Source organism: Oncorhynchus masou, chromosome 3 (genome assembly GCF_036934945.1).
Source record: "Oncorhynchus masou masou isolate Uvic2021 chromosome 3, UVic_Omas_1.1, whole genome shotgun sequence".
Classification (NCBI taxonomy): Eukaryota; Metazoa; Chordata; class Actinopteri; order Salmoniformes; family Salmonidae; genus Oncorhynchus; species Oncorhynchus masou.
The window spans coordinates 17,027,513-17,043,641 of NC_088214.1; the positions used below are offsets into that span (position 1 = coordinate 17,027,513).

The 16,129-nt window shown below is 42.1% G+C and overlaps 1 protein-coding gene across 1 annotated transcript; it reads left to right on the forward strand.

Moving 5' to 3' along the window:
- The first annotated feature begins 9,193 nt into the window (after positions 1-9,193).
- LOC135506826 (uncharacterized) lies at positions 9,194-13,392 on the forward strand. Its single transcript, XM_064926216.1, has 9 exons — positions 9,194-9,257; positions 9,417-9,601; positions 9,678-9,781; positions 10,059-10,150; positions 10,310-10,490; positions 10,661-10,766; positions 10,846-10,934; positions 11,005-11,096; positions 13,370-13,392. The coding sequence occupies exons 1-9, from the start codon at positions 9,194-9,196 to the stop codon at positions 13,390-13,392; spliced, it is 936 nt and encodes a 311-aa protein (XP_064782288.1).
- The last annotated feature ends 2,737 nt before the right edge of the window (positions 13,393-16,129 follow it).

Below are 16,129 nucleotides of genomic sequence, written 5' to 3' on the forward strand. Positions count from 1 at the left end.
CCTTTCCTTATTCAATGTGTTTTGGATTCCCATCCTCTCCGCCAGGTCAACTGACCCGTAACCTAATTCCTATTCTGAACCTAGCCTAACCGTAAACCCTATTCATATGCTATTTAGCATATGCTTTTATCTAACCCCAAACCTTATTCTAATCCTAACCCTGGCTCCTATTCTAATTCGACCCCTAATCCTGATAACTGGGGATTATCTGACTATGATAACAGACATATTATGCTAACTAGCTGGCACGCATTTAATTCACCTCAGATGTTCTGCTAGTTAGGTTGCTGGCTAGCTAACTTGGCTAGTCAGTGCCTAAATTACAGCTAGATACAAATAATCAACAATAAAGAGATATCTTGCCGCATTGGTGTGGCAGAATTCCTGCCCTCAACATACTAACCTAACATATTACCACTTTACTAATAAAATCCAAATGTTTCCCGCTAAACAAATGGATGATTTATCTAAAGCTTCCTTACATGTATTGATTATATATACAACTTCTTCTAAATGATAAATAATGAAATACATTTAACTCAAAATTTTTGAATGCATGACTTCAAAAATGTTGAAATAGAGAACATTTGTTGTTGTTGTGCAATTTCATTGGGGAGGGCACGCCTTACCCCAGGTGCGTCTTGCCCCATAGTACCCTGTATCCCAGTTGATTTGTTGGTAAATTTACAACACTTCTAGCGATGAATAAGAAATGGGAAAGTTCCAATTCCAAACAAGCTTAAGTCTCTTTCTGTACCTGTTCAAATTCTCTGGAAATGCAGTATTGCTTTCTTCCTTCCACTAGATCACGAGCTATTCCATACTTGTCAACTGATTTTTTGTTTAAAAAAAATGTACATTTAGAAAGTTGGCATAAAAAAAATAGTCCCTACAATTGAATTGCCGACAATACGATGCGCTTTCATTTCTTATCTCGTATATCTCGTCACATCAACAAAAATTGCTAAAACCCAGTGTCAAATATAAATTATGTGGTTGAAGTGTTTTTATTACCCATTTAGGAAAAATGTGAATTAATACATTTGAGACAGGTGGCAGTGCATACAGGCTATCTGTTTCATGTCTCAGGTAGCCCTCGAAAGCCAGCATGGACAGAATGCAATAATTGTCTCATGCCATATTATAATTGCACTCCTCTAGATCTGAAATAATTGAATGGTGAAACTTGCATCCACCCAGTCAACCATAAAAGCAAGCCAAAGCAATTCAGGCATTCTTGAAAGTCTGGACTATCCTTGTCCTGCAAATAAACCTTTTTTGTGGAAAAAAATACTTTTTGCAAGCAGTAGGCATTTATAATTAAATGAAGTGGAACTTTATAGTTAGACCTACTGGATGATGTTCTACCTTCAAAATTATTTGGCAATCATCATTTATTAGAAACAACACAGTTTCCATCATGCAAGAAAGTTTGACCAAACAAAAATCGCCCCATGTCAAATGGATAAAAAATGTGTCAATCTTCAGAAAATGTCTCCTACATCTGCCATTTCTACACTTGTAGCAATAATATTTTTTGCAACATTGCTTTTGTCGAATAAGCCTGGGTCAATGGAAACCTGCCTACTGATCTGATAAGACAGATATGACTGTGTTTAAACAGGCAGCCCAATTCTGGTATTTTCCCACTCATTTGTCTTTTGCTCAATCAGATCAGATATAGGGCAAAAGATCAGAAATTGGATGCTTGTGTAAACGCAGCCATAGAAACCACAATCAGTTTTATTGGCACAAGATTAAGGGTGTGTTCCTCTGACCAGGCTTTGCTGAGGCATGCCAGATAAGTATCAGCTAACCACATATGTTATAGCAATCTGGTTCCTGACACACTCATTGGTTGATGCATGTACTGTCTGAGCAAGGGATCGCAACCTAATGCTGTGTTCAGTAACCAAGTGGTAATTCACCATATATGACTGGGAAAATTCCACTTGAATGGCCCTCCAACTGGTAATTACGAGTGGGAAACTTGTCTATCATCCTGAGCTCCCACATGCTGACCTCTGATGTCATCTACTATGAAAATTACCTCAATAATTGCATTTTTTTCAGTTAAATGCAACAACAAAACATTATTTATAAAAAAGCAATCTATTAATATGGTTTTTGAACACTATAGTTTGTTTACAAGCATGATAGCTGTACTTTTAGTTTATTGTTCATGCAGCTTGGCGTTTCTCAACGAGTTCAAAGCATGGGAATGCATCCAACTAGTTACGAATTCACAACTGGTAAATTCAAATCTCCCACTTGGTTACAAACGCAGCATAAGTATCTGATAATTAATTGCAAGCCTGGAATGAGTTCATACTAATGATTTCCAGATCAGTGATTGATTTCCTGTGTAACAGGTGTAAAATGTACTTGATGTATCTCACCAAAAATCCCTCTAATTTATTTGAATTTATTATTCAAAGGTTATTTTTAAGATGTATTACATTACTTTCAAGAGTGAATTATTTTTATTGTATTTAATTTCTAAATTGTGTTAATGCTGTGATGTCATCAACGGGAGCCATGCTCTTACTCCTCAGTTGCTCAGAGCGTGATGAGGAGCGGCAAATATACTTGTATGGAGTCCAGACTGCAGCAGTAACTTTTGCCTTGTATTTGTATCCATTCCATGCAGTCATTAAAAGAGAGACAACTGGCTGAATTGTGTCCAAAGCCTTATCTTCCACCTACACCTTACCAGAACCCAACGCAAAGGTACCGGTGCAGAACCGGTTACATTGGTGCCGTGGCCCGGATCAACGTGGATCATTGTGAATCGCCGTTGATCAACACCAGCTTGGTCACCAGGTGGCCAGTCCTGACTTTGGAAATCTTATCACACAACTAGCCCATCAGATAGGACAGTCTATATCATCTCAAATTAGGAAGGAAGGTGAGAAGAAGGAAGACATGCTCAGAGCTCCAGTGCAGGCCAGACATTCACTGACACACCCGCCCTTAATTTATCCGGTATGAACTTGGTCATGCAGTCTGACGTGAAAGAGCCTCCATGTTTCAGAGGGGATGGGTCTGACAAGTACTCAGTACATGAATGGGAGGAACTCATGGACGTTTCCCTGAGAAAGAGGGGCTTGCCGGTCATAGAACAGTCACAGGAGATCATGTCCAAGCTTATGGGGAGCGCTAGAGACATCATAAAGATAACACTCAGCAGCAATACATCTCTGAAACCTCACGAGAACCCCAAAGTGATAATAGATATACTGAAACAACATTTCAGTGAGTTGACATATTCATCCATGCCTCTTGACGATTTTTATAACACTTTGCCAGTACTAGGAGAAAATGCCATGGAGTACTGGATCCGGTTGGACAAGGCAGTAGATGTGGCCGACGAGTGTTTGAGGAGGCAGGGTCGGAGCACAGAGGACTCCAGCCGAGATGTAATGATGATGTTTGTGAAACACTGCCCAGATCCTTCTCTTTCTGCGGTTTTAAAGTTCAAAAAAGCTGATAGGTGGACAGCAGCTGAGATACAAGAACGTCTAGACGAGTATCAGTCTGAAATGAAAGCCCAAATGTTGACCAGGTCAAAGCACCCTGCTGCTGTGAGACAGGTGGTCACACATGTCCAGATGCCTGTACTTGAAGATGAAGTGACATCTTGTCCAGTGTCTCCTAACCAGAGTGAGGTAATTGTCACACCCTCTAATCAAACTGAAGGAAACTGCAAACCTTGATAAGCTTACTTGATCGCAGACCACTCAGACAACAGTAAGACCGCAGCACCCACCTAACCAAGGGTACTCTTACAGGAAATATTGCAAGGTGTGTAACGGTTCAAACCACTCTACACTTGCACACTGCAGAAGGGAGGGTCTGTGTTGGTCAGGTCACTGGAAGAAAAACTGTCCGAAGTCTGGGCCTAGATACAGTGAGGAGGACACACGAGCAACCAGTGGAGCGGAGCCGTTAAACTAGCGGGCCCGCATTTGGAGGGGGGATATGCGGGTGAAGAGAAACAAACCCTTGAGTGTGATGAAGATTTAGAACGACGATATGTGAACGCATGTAGTACAGCACCAGAAGGGGTTCGGGTCAAAGTGCAGAATATACAGAGTAGCGCCATTTGATGAACTGTTTTATGCCCCAGTCACTGTAAATAACCAGTTCCAATTGAAAGGGATGCTTGACACTGGCTCCATAGCCTGTTCTTTAAGCGAAGCAGCAGAACAAAGAATGCTGGCGGAAAATATTATTCTAGAGAAGAAGCCACCATCAGAGCCAGTCATTCTCGTTGGTTTAGGGGGAAACAAAATGCATGTTTGAAGTTGACTTTAATGTGTATGGGATTAGTTGTTTAGTCCCTGTGCTCATAGTCCCAGGTCAGCATGATGATCTCATCCTCAGTACACACTTGATAAAACACCTTATGCATCAAATGAAGGGTACTGACGAGTACTGGAGACTCATATCAGAATGTGCTTCGCATCCATCATCTATAGGTGAATACTTTTTGAACATGATGACTAACCTGACATCTTGGCAGAGTGAAGAAATGCCCAGAAAAATAGCGACAGTCAAACTCAACCACGCTGTCACACTCCTCGCTAAACAAGAGCAGCTAGTATCCCAACAGCGTGCCAATGTCTCCAGGGAGCACCATGCCATGAAATATCATGGTGGGTCGATTCATCACACCCATGTGGGGCGACAGGTGGGTGCCTATGAAAGTCACTAACCTATCGGACAAACTCTAAAGATAAATTGCAAGCTGGCTGATGTGTCTCCCTGTCTGGCTGTGGAGGACTTCACCGTTTTCCAAGGCTCCTGCAAAATGGAAGGGGAAACTCTAGGAAAGCAGCCCATTACAACCGACTCCGTGGATTTGAAGCAGAAACTGCTTGATGTAGGGTTGGGAGAGATTGACATCAAACCCTGTAAAACCAGTCAAGAATCAAGAGAGGAATTAGTTCAGTTACTTCTTAACTACAATGATCTGTTCTCCAAGAGCACACTGCATTGTGGCAAAGCCAAGGGCTTTGAGCATCGCATTCGACTCACAGATGACAGACCATTTCGCCTACCATATCGGAGGTTTCCGCCTGCCCATTACCAGAAACTACGACAAGTGTTGACGGAAATGGAGGAACAGGAAATAATCAGGAAATCCGTTTACGAATATGCTTCCCCTCTAGTAATGGTGTGGAAGAAAGATGGTGGGCTTCGTATATGTACAGATTTCAGATGGCTAAATGCAAGGACACACAAAGATGCACATCCACTTCCACACCAATCTGACTGTCTTGCAGCTCTAGGGGGCTACACCTACTTCAGTACGATGGAATTGACGTCAGGCTTTTACAACATACCTATGTGTGAGGAGGACAAAAAGTATACAGCCTTCACTACCCCACTGGGTCTGCATGAATACAATCGAATGTCGCAGGGCCTATGCAATAGTCCAGCTTCATTTATAAGGATGATGCTTAGCATTTTTGGAGACCTAAACTTCAGTAGCCTGCTGTGTTACCTAGACAACCTCTTGGTGTTTGCACCAAGCGAAAGACAAGCCTTGGATAGATTGGAGCTGGTGTTCCAGAGACTAAGACAGCACAACCTGAAACTGAGTCCAAAGAACTGCAATTTCTTGCGGACGTCTGTGAAAGTTTTGGGTCATGTCATTAATGGTGACGGGCTGGCTGTGGACCCAACCAAGGTGGATGTGATATCCAAAATGACAAAGTCGGATCTAATGGAGGAAGATGGGTGCACTCCTTCAGTACGAAGGATCAAATCTTTCCTCGGAATGATATTCTACTATCAACATTTCATTCCAAACTGTTCTGCTATTGCCAAGCCACTCTTCGCTCTCACCGCAGGTCAGAAGAGAATGGGGAAGGTGAAGCCTGAGAAGCAAGCTGGCAGCTTCAGACAGTTGAAACCTAATGACTGGACAAATGGGTGTGATTCTTCACTTAACAGCCTTAAGGAGAAGTTGTTAAACTGTGCTGTTCTTGGTCATCCGGATTTAACAAGGCCATTGATCCTGTCAATTGATGCCTCCCTGGACGGGTTGGGCACTGTACTGTCTCAAATACCTGCTGGTGAAGATAGAGCACGTCCCATCGCTTTTGCCAGTAAAACATTGAGTGGCTCACAAAAAAAGATATCCTGTAAACAGACTTGAGTTTTTGGCCTGTGTGTGTGAAAAGAGTGTGTTTGAAAAGTTTAGCCACTGGCTCAAGAGACATTTATTTACAGTTTGGACTGATAATAATCCCCTGACATACATAATGACGAAACCAAAATGTGACGCCTGCGAGCAACGATGGGTAGCCAAATTGGCGCCCTACTCATTCGATCTGAAGCACATAGCAGGTACAAAGAATGTTGTGGCTGATGCCCTCAGTAGGGACCCATTTGCCAAGTTAGTTAGTCACAGGCTGATCAGTGAGAACTATGTCAGTCTGTTTGCTGAAGACGATGCTATAGGAGAAGATGGGATTCAAGATGTGTTTCGCTTGAAGGTCCAGAGTCACATAGTGAAAAAACAAGCAAAGACAACCTCTACAAATCAGTCTGACAGCTGTCCTTTAACCTGTGGCTCTGCAGTAGTGAAAGCGATCTGTGAAGTCTATGATCAGTGTGATGTCGCGACCGAAGCTCGAGCAGTACAGTTAGTGCAGTGTGTGCAACTACTCATATCTCCAAGCCATGAGTCACTTCCTGCGATCTCTTTTGAGACGCTTCAGCGGAGTCAAGAACTTGATCCTACGATTTCTAAGGCTATCCTGTTTGTCATCCGCAAAAGACATCCTTCAAGACGAGAGAGGGATGGATTTGATTCACAAACCCTTGCACTCGTCAAGCAGGGGGAAAGGCTCAGGGTCCAAGATGGATTTACAGGGTGACAAAGGATCCCCTGAGCAAACAAAAGAGGGTGTGATGCCCAAATATATGAAGGAGAAAGCATTGAGTGGTGTGCATGACCATGCTGGCAACCAAGGGCAAGCTATAACTCTTCATTTCGCAAGGCAGCATTTCTTCTGGCCCAAGATGGAACATGATGTGAAGGAGTATGTCAAGTGCTGTCGGAGATGCATCCTGGCTAAGTCTCCTGAGCTGTCTGCTCGACCTCCCCTGGAAAGCATCAGAACCTCTGCTCCCATGGAGTTGGTATGTCTGGACTTTTAGCGTGCTGAGGACAACAAGCTACGCTCAGTGGATGTATTGGTTCTGACAGATCACTTCATCAAGTTAGCTCACGCCTTTCCATGCTCAAATCAAATGGCAAAGCAAGTTGCCAGAAAGATATGGGACAAGGAATTTTGTGTTTATAGATTTGCTGAGCGGATCCACACGGATCAAGGTGCCAATTTTGAGAGTGAGCTAATCACAGAACTTCTCAACCTCTCTGGTGTCGCCAAGTCACACACAACTGCGTATCATCCCATGGGGAATGGGGGAACGGAAAGGTTCAATCGAACTCTGGGAAATATGCTTCGCTCACTCCCTCTAAAAGCTAAATAGAAATGGCCGCAGCAGATACAAACTCTAACGTTTGCCTACAATGCTACTGTACACGAAACCACTGGCTATGCTCCATTCCAAGTCATGTTAGGTCACATTCCGAGACTCCCTGTTGATATAATGTTCAAGCAAGTTTTGAGGGATCCTGTGCTTGTTGACTATAGTAGCTATGTCAAAACACTGAAGTCCCATCTCCATGAAGCAGTGAGCATCACTCAACGGCATACAGTTAAAGAACAACAGAAACAGGCCAAACATTATGACAGAAAAGTCAGAAGCACTCACCTGAACAAAGGAGACAGAGTGCTTCTCGCTAAAAAAGGAGAAAGGGGGAAAAGAGAACTTGCCGACAAGTGGGATGCTAAGGTGTACACGGTCATTGACAGAAACTTACATACACACATATATAAGGTGGTGGATGATAAAGGAAACACCAAGGTGGTACATCGGAACCTTCATCTAGACATCAGCTTTCTGCCGGTAGAAACACCTAAGGATGATTCACGTGAATCTCAATCAGATGGAGCTGTAGATCCAGAGTATGAGGGTCAGTCAATGGACCTTTCAGGCTTTGATGAAGAGGAAAGCTCTGGAGATATGACCAGTTCATGGATACTCAGTGGAGTAGATGACCCCGCAAATCAGGACTCTTCAGAGAGACAGGAGACAATCAGAGATGAGATGGAGCAAGAACAGTCAGCGTACAGCTGCAGGGACAATCCAAATCAAGACCGTCAAGCTCAGCTATCTCTCAATAATGAGTCTGCTATTAGCATTCCTGACTTTGACAGGGTAGCTGTAGTCCCTGACACAGAACCTTCAGGTATTCCTGACTCAATTGCACCCACTGATTTAGCTAGTGACCAAGACTTACAAAGTCCGGGTTCACGTGATTCACAAGATGTGGTCAGAACACGCACTGGCAGGGTAGTGAAATCTGTGAGTCGTCTTATTGAGACAATGGCTCAGAGACCATTCGTATGGAGGGCTTAGCCACCAAACTAGGAAAGTAGTCCCAGTCTCTTCCAACTCTGTTTAAAAAAGGTTTTCTTTATTTCTTCTGTTGTTCTAAGGAATATTCATGGATATGTAAAGCCATCCAAGTGATGTGTAGAATGGTGTCAAGGGCTAATATAATGTGAGGACGAGGGTTGTATGATGTACTTGGTAGCGTACTTGTCCAGGAGGTTCTCAGGCCTGATCAACCTTAGATTCCTCTGAATCTGCCTGCAGATAGCTTGTATAGCAGAGAACAAATATGAGATCTTGGAGTTCACTTGTGCCAGTAGTGACTCAGTAGAGTTTGTTATCTCTTGTGTTCCATATCTTGATTGATATGCATTCAGGATTTTGGTGAAATTCAGGAGGGGTGAAAGTAAGAGGTGTAAATATAATTGATGTATTTCACCAAAAATCCCTCATTTTGTGTTTTGTGAGACATAGGTTCCGCTTTGCAGACTACTTTATGGGGAAAAGATGTGACTATTACAATTTTTACTTTTAAAACCCATAAAAATTCAAGGATGTTTTCAGACCAGGAAATACCAAAACTGATGATGTTGGTAAGTTTTTAGGTCGATAATTATCACTCCTTGACCTCTCACAGGTGTTCAGAATTAAGATGATTAGGATCAATTGGTCCATAAATATTTCTAGTTTGTAGGCACTCCTTGATCATTCAGTCATGTCTCTCCTTTGGCAATGTGCAATTCTTTTGGCTGTCGTAGCAACAAGCGCTGCCAATGAAGGTATGTCTAATAATGAACGCATAATATGATTGTGTAGCACTGATACCATGTTAACTTGAATAAGCTACTTATCTCATGCTGACCGCCTAACAGACTAGCCAAGTTGTGGTGTTGGCTCTTGAGATGTGAATGATGACATTATCAAATTTATATTTTTAGATTTTAATGTGGATTGTGAAAAACACTCCATTAAAGTGACATGGAAGGTCAGTCCAGAGTTGGTTGAACATGCTGCCCGTCTTTTCCTTGGACACTGTGTTCCGTCCACATTTTCTGTTCTTCCCACGGGAGAAGGGATGGCGACATTCCACTACAACCTCAATGGCTGTGCCATCAAGAAACGGGTAATGTCCAACTCTTGACCCAATGTATGCCATTTTGGATCCTGCGACGACTAATGCTTCTCCTTCTATTCCCCAGGTGACTGGCAAAAAACACATCTATTCAACCAGCCTGACTTACAGACCTAACCAAAAGCCCAAACCTGCTGCTATTAGTCACCATATTAAGTGTGTTTACATAAGGTAACCATCTATACCAGGGGTACTCTACTCTTACCCTAAGAGGTCTGGTGCCTGCTGTCTTTTGGTTCTACGTTATCATTAATTGCACAGACCTGGTGTCCCAGGTCTAAATCAGTCCCTAATTAGAGGGGAATGGATTTTTTTTAAATGCAGTGGAACTGAGTTGAGTTTTAGGGCTCTATTGGGTGTAGTGCACTCTAGCTATGGTGTTGGAATCAAATCTTCCTAAGCCTTTGCCACCTTCATTATTAAACTAAACATTCCCCCTTGTATGTAGACCTGAGGGATTGATTCCCCCATTCCTTATCCCTGCCTATGGTAGTGCTGAGGGTCATGGAGGATTGGTTTTCCACATGGCACTCCTCAATGGTGAGTGACTCATACAACATCAATTATTGTAAGGATATGTTCAGTCAACTTACCTGGTAAAGAAATTCCTAGCAGAGGACACTTCCCAAAGCTAGTTGAAACCTGTGGCTGTACAGTACGTATGAGCATTGCGCCCCTTCCCCTCTCTGTTGCATGTAGAAGACCTTACTGGTCTGGCTAAGAGCAGCCTGTTTCCCCTGGGCTCTTTCATCCCCATCTGGGCAGCAGTGGATCAGAAGGACCATCAGCCCTTGCTGCTGCTCTTGGAGGAGTGTGTGGCGGCCACAACACCAGAACTGCAGTCTGCGAGCCTGGTGTACCCCATCATCACCAACAAGGGGTATGTACCAGACCTGGCTATGGCCACGTAAGGTGCACGTTTTGGTTTTTGACTGCCTAGCGCTACACAGCCTACAGCCTAATGTTGAAAAGTCTTGAATACATTTTAAAGTTAGCTTATTTGCTGGATGGAAGTTCTGTTTGTCTGCTCATTGCACAATGCATTTTCAGTTGCCTTGCAGATGGGAAGACTGGGAACTCCAGGTTCCTGCCTAGGTACCACTCGTCTGCTATTCTGCTTTACCTGCAGTCCTTCAAGTTTGCCTTAGGCGAGGAAGTGAGTGGACCACAAGTTCTCGGTAGGACTGGGTTGTTTTCATACTGTAGCTCTTGACTGTTCTCTTATTTCACCCCAGGTGTATATTCATTGTAAGCTTGTTGCATGGGACCCTGAGGTTTTTGATATAGAAAAGAAGGCCTGCCACTACATTAAAGAGACTGGAGAGTAAGTATTGGTCACATAACGACCATAATGACGTTAGTGCCAATGCAACAGCCAACTTTTTTATTCATAGATGGGAGCTGCTGGACGACCCGTCTCAAAGTGACCTCTGCAAGTGCTGTGACTCGAGTTGCAAGCCTCGGTTGAAGAGGGGTGTGGATTCAGGTATTTTGAGGCACTTCATTTCAAGCCTGACTAAACTGTAGTTCCATATTCATTTGAGCTGATCACTCTTGAGTTCTGATGGGACTGCAGCTTGAAGTAACTTATATATTTTTCTCAGAAGCCCAGGGCCTGGTTCAAAACTCTGTTCTTGGACTGCTCACAATAGTGGAAAACTCTGAAACCCGGATCCCCAGTGAATTTGTAAAATATCCTACTGTAGAACAAGGTTGGTGATTTTTGGCATTGAAGACTATAGTTTACACTTGGCTTTTAATTGTATCAGCTTTGCTGCCAAATGAACTTGAACCTGTAACCTACTCATCTGTCATTGTGTTCTGTATTCAGTTGACTGGTTGGTGTAATGGTCTGGAACACTTTGCTTGTCAGTGTGTGTGTGTGTGCTGGTTATTTTACTGTAAAATCCCCAACGGCAATGAGATGCATGTTACTAACAATTCTTCAACCTGTTACAGGGACGGCTGTCTTTTCTGTCTCTACAGCCATCTAATTGTAGGTGTCCTGAAGGGTGCATCACTTTCCACTATCCCCAGTCCTTTGCCTTGAGCATGTTTCAATAAAATGAGTACTTTACAATAGTGTTTGTTTCTAATGGTTGTCAAAATGCTATGATCCTGATGAGATGTACCCTAAATCCAGTAGTGCGGAGCCGGTATCTACACAAAATAGCCAAGAGGTGACCGTCTGGTTGTAAGAAGATGATCTCAATGAGAGTGCTCAGTGTTCTGGACTTCCCAGTGTCCTGACTACTCTTGAACTGTAACACTTTCTTCTCTTGGCATAATTAGTTTGCTAATGATAGTCACAGCAGGTGTTCATGCAATGGTAGCGCTATTTGAAAGATTGTCATAAGTGAACCTGCTTCTTGTTGGCTATACTTTTTCAGCAGTAGCCCACCCCAAGATGCAATTGACAAGCCAAGTTTAGGGATTGTAGGTGGCTGCTGGCCATGCTTATGTAACAATTCAGGAAAATGGCTGTAGTTTACCTTAATTTAAATGTGTTTTTTTAGGAGAGTGCCCATCAGGGGAATATACCCCAAAGATTATCTTGGTTTCAGTGTCTTTCATACCTCACCGGCAAAAATGTCTACCTTTCTAACAGTTCAACTAGACTATCCTTCGCATAAGGCAAGATTGAAAATCCCAGCAGTTCAAGAGCAAACTGGTTTTGGCACATTCATTGACATATAACTGATTAAACATTTCCTAACACTGGCATTTCCCCCCTGACAGGACAAATGAATCCCACCCCAGTTAAATTTCATCATAGCTCATGAGCCCAGTACTTGCACTGTATCTGGTAACAGAACTCATTACAGACCAAGCGTCACAGGTTTCTTTCTCCCTTTTTAAAATGATTTCTTTGCGTTGTCCTCCAGGAACCTCTTGTGAAGATGTCGACTGTAGCTGACTTGGCCTTTTCCTTGGCCTGGGGGGTGACTCCAATATGGCTAGTGTTTGTGACCTTGTACTCTTGAAAGGGAACTCATGACTATTGGTTCAATAATGATGGGTTCCCGAGTGGCGCAGAGGCCTAAGGCACTGCATTTCAGTGCTGGAGGCGTAACTACAGACCCTGAATCGACCGGCCGTGATTGGGAGTCCTGTAGGGCGGTGCATTGTTGGGGTAGGCTGTCATTTTAAATAAGAGTTTGTTCTTTACTGACTTGCCTAGTTAAATAAAATACACTATGCTACTATTTCCTAAAATGTGTGCTGACGTTTCCCTTACCAACATTTGGAGGAAGGTCACTGGAGACCTGTGGGGTGGAAGTTGTGGTTGTTGATGGGGTAGAGATCATGGAGGGTGTGAAGCCTACAGCTCGAGCCAGACTGGTTAATTGTGGGATTTTTGGATGGATAATCCTGGGTGCTGCTTCATAAAACTGTTAAAACTAGTCTATGCCTGCCAACTGCCTTTCCTTATTCAATGTGTATTGGATTCCCATCCTCTCCGCCAGGTCAAAGGCAAGTTTTCGGACATCCCAGGGCTCTTTCCATTTTGGGGTATGACTCACCAGGTCTCATTCTAAAGAACCAGAACTACTGGTTACCCACCCTAATGGTTTTGACCTGCTTGTCTCAGTGGCGCCTCATGGTTTTGGGTGGCACATTAAAAGCCCGGGCAGCTGCCTTAATGCCCTGCCTATTTTCAATAGCATTCAGGGCACAGCGAAGCTCCTCTTCTCCATAGCCTCCACCGTCAGATATTTTCTTGTTAACTCATCTAAATTTTGTTTTATTTTATCTTAGGAATGGTGGAGAATGACCCGTAACCTAATTCCTATTCTGAACCTAGCCTAACCGTAAACCCTATTCATATGCCATTTAGCATATGCTTTTATCCTAACCCCAAACCTTATTCTAATCCTAACCCTGGCTCCTATTCTAATTCCGACCCTAATCCTGATAACTGGGGGATTATCTGACTATGATAAGACACATTATGCTAACTAGCTGGCACGCATTTAAATCTCCTCAGACGTTCTGCTAGTGAGGTTTCTAGCTCGTGAGGTTGCAAGCTAGTGCCTAAATTACAGCTAGATACAATTGATCAACCATAAACAGAGATATCTTGCCGCATTGGTGTGGCAGACAGATTCCTGCCCTCAACATACTAACCTAACATATTACCACTTTACTAATAAAACAATCAAAATGTTTCTCTCTAAACAAATGGATGATTTATCTTAAGGCTTCCTTACACGTATATATTGTATAAAAACAAAATTTATCTAACTTCATTGGATTATATCTACAACTTTTTCTAAATGATAAATAATTAAATAAATTTAACTCAAAATTGTTTTGATGGCATGACTTCAAAAATGTTGAAACAGAGGACATTTGTAGTTGATCAAGACAAGCAGCCAGAGGAACTGTAGATTTTTTTGGGTTGTTGTGAGAATTTCATTGGGGAGGGCACGTCTTACCCCAGGGTGCGTCTCGCCCCATAGTACCCTGTATCCCAGTTGACTTGATGGTAAATTTACAACACTTCTAAGCGATGAATAAGAAATGGGAAAGTTCCAATTCCAAACAAGCTTAAGTCTCTTTCTGTACCTGTTCAAATTCTCTGGAAATGCAGTATTGCTTTCTTCCTTCCATGAGATCACTAGCTATTCCATTACTTGTCCTGTGATTTCTTGTTAAAAAAAATGTACATTTAGAAAGTTAAGGCAATTGAATTGCCTGCTACGGTGCGTTTTCATTTCTTATCTCGTCACATCAACAAAAATTGCTAAAACCCAGTGTCAAATAAATATGAAGTGGTTGAAGTGTTTTTATTACCCATTCAGGAAAAATGTGAATTAATACATTTGAGACAGCCTGTATGCACTGCCACCTATCTGTTTCATGTCTCAGGTAGCCCTCGAAAGCCAACATGGACAGAATGCAATAATTGTCTCATGCCATATTATAATTGCACTCCTCTAGATCTGAAATAATTGAATGGTGAAACTTGCATCCACCCAGTCAATCATAAAAGCAAGCCAAAGCAATTCAGGCATTCTTGAAAGTCTGGACAATCCTTGTCCTGCAAATAAACATTTTTATTGTAGAAAAAAATGATTTCGCAAGCAGTAGGCATTTGTAATTAAATGCAGTGGAACTTTATAGTTAGACCCACTGGATGATGTTCTACCTTCAAAATGATTTGGCAATCATCATTTATTAGAAAAAAAACACAGATTCCATCATACAAGAAAGTTTAACCAAATTAAAATCGCCCCATTTCAAACGGATAAAAAAATGTGTCCATCCTCAAATGTTTTGTATATCTGCCATTTCTACACTTGAAGCAATGATATTTTTTGCAACATTGCTTTTGTCGAATAAGCCTGGGTCAATGGAAACCTGCCTACTGATCTGATAAGACAGATATGACTGTGTTTAAACAGGCAACCCAATTCTGGTATTTTCCCACTCATTGGTCTTTTGACTCAATCAGATCAGATATAGAACAAAAGATCAGATATGGGATGCTTGTGTAAACGCAGCCATTGAAACCACAATCATTTTTATTGGCACAAAATTAAGGGTGTGTTCCTCTGACCAGGCTTTGCTGAGGCATACCAGATCTTACAACGCCTGGATAAGTGTCAGCTAACCACATATGTTATAGCAATCGGGATCCTGACACACTCATTGGTTGATGCATGTACTGTCTGAGCAAGGGATTGCAACCTAATGCTGTGTTCAGTAACCAAGTGGTAATTCACCATATATGACTGGGAAAATTCCACTTGAATGGCCCTCCAACTGGTAATTACGAGTGGGAAACTTGTCTATCATCCTGAGCTCCCACATGCTGACCTCTGATGTCATCTACTATGAAAATTACCTCAATAATTGCATTTCTTTTTTCAGTTAAATGCAACAACAAAACATTATTTATAAAAGATGCAATCAGATTTTTTTTTGAACACTATAGTTTGTTTACAAGCATGATAGCTGTACTTTTAGTTTATTTTTTCATGCAGCAAATTACCATTCCAGCGTTTCTCAACGAGTTCAAAGCATGGGAATGCATCCAACTAGTTACGACTTCACAACTGGTAAATTCAAATCTCCCACTTGGTTACAAACGCAGCATAAGTATCTGATAATTAATTGCAGTTAAAGCCTGGAATGAGTTCATACTAATGATTTCCAGATCAGTGATTGATTTCCTGTGTAACAGGTGTAAAATGTACTTGATGTATCTCACCAAAAATCCCTCTAATTTATTTGAATTTATTATTCTAAAAGGATATTTTAAGATGTATTACATTACTTTCAAGATTTGAATTATTTTTATTGTATTTAATTTCTAAATTGTGTTAATGCTGTGATGTCATCAACGGGAGCCATGCTCTTACTCCTCAGTTGCTCAGAGCGTGATGAGGAGCGGCAAATATACTTGTATGGAGTCCAGACTGCAGCAGTAACTTTTGCCTTGTATTTGTATCCATTCCATGCAGTCATTAAAAGAGAGACAACTGGCTGAATTGTGTCCAAAGCCTTATCTTC

Bases quoted from the DNA above. Each gene is read 5' to 3' on its own strand.
- LOC135506826 (XM_064926216.1), top strand. From the start codon at position 9,194: ATGTCTCTCCTTTGGCAATGTGCAATTCTTTTGGCTGTCGTAGCAACA. The intron at 10,491-10,660 runs GTATGTACCAGA...ATGCATTTTCAG, and splicing joins CCCATCATCACCAACAAGGG to TTGCCTTGCAGATGGGAAGA. The intron at 10,767-10,845 runs GTGAGTGGACCA...ATTTCACCCCAG, and splicing joins AGTTTGCCTTAGGCGAGGAA to GTGTATATTCATTGTAAGCT.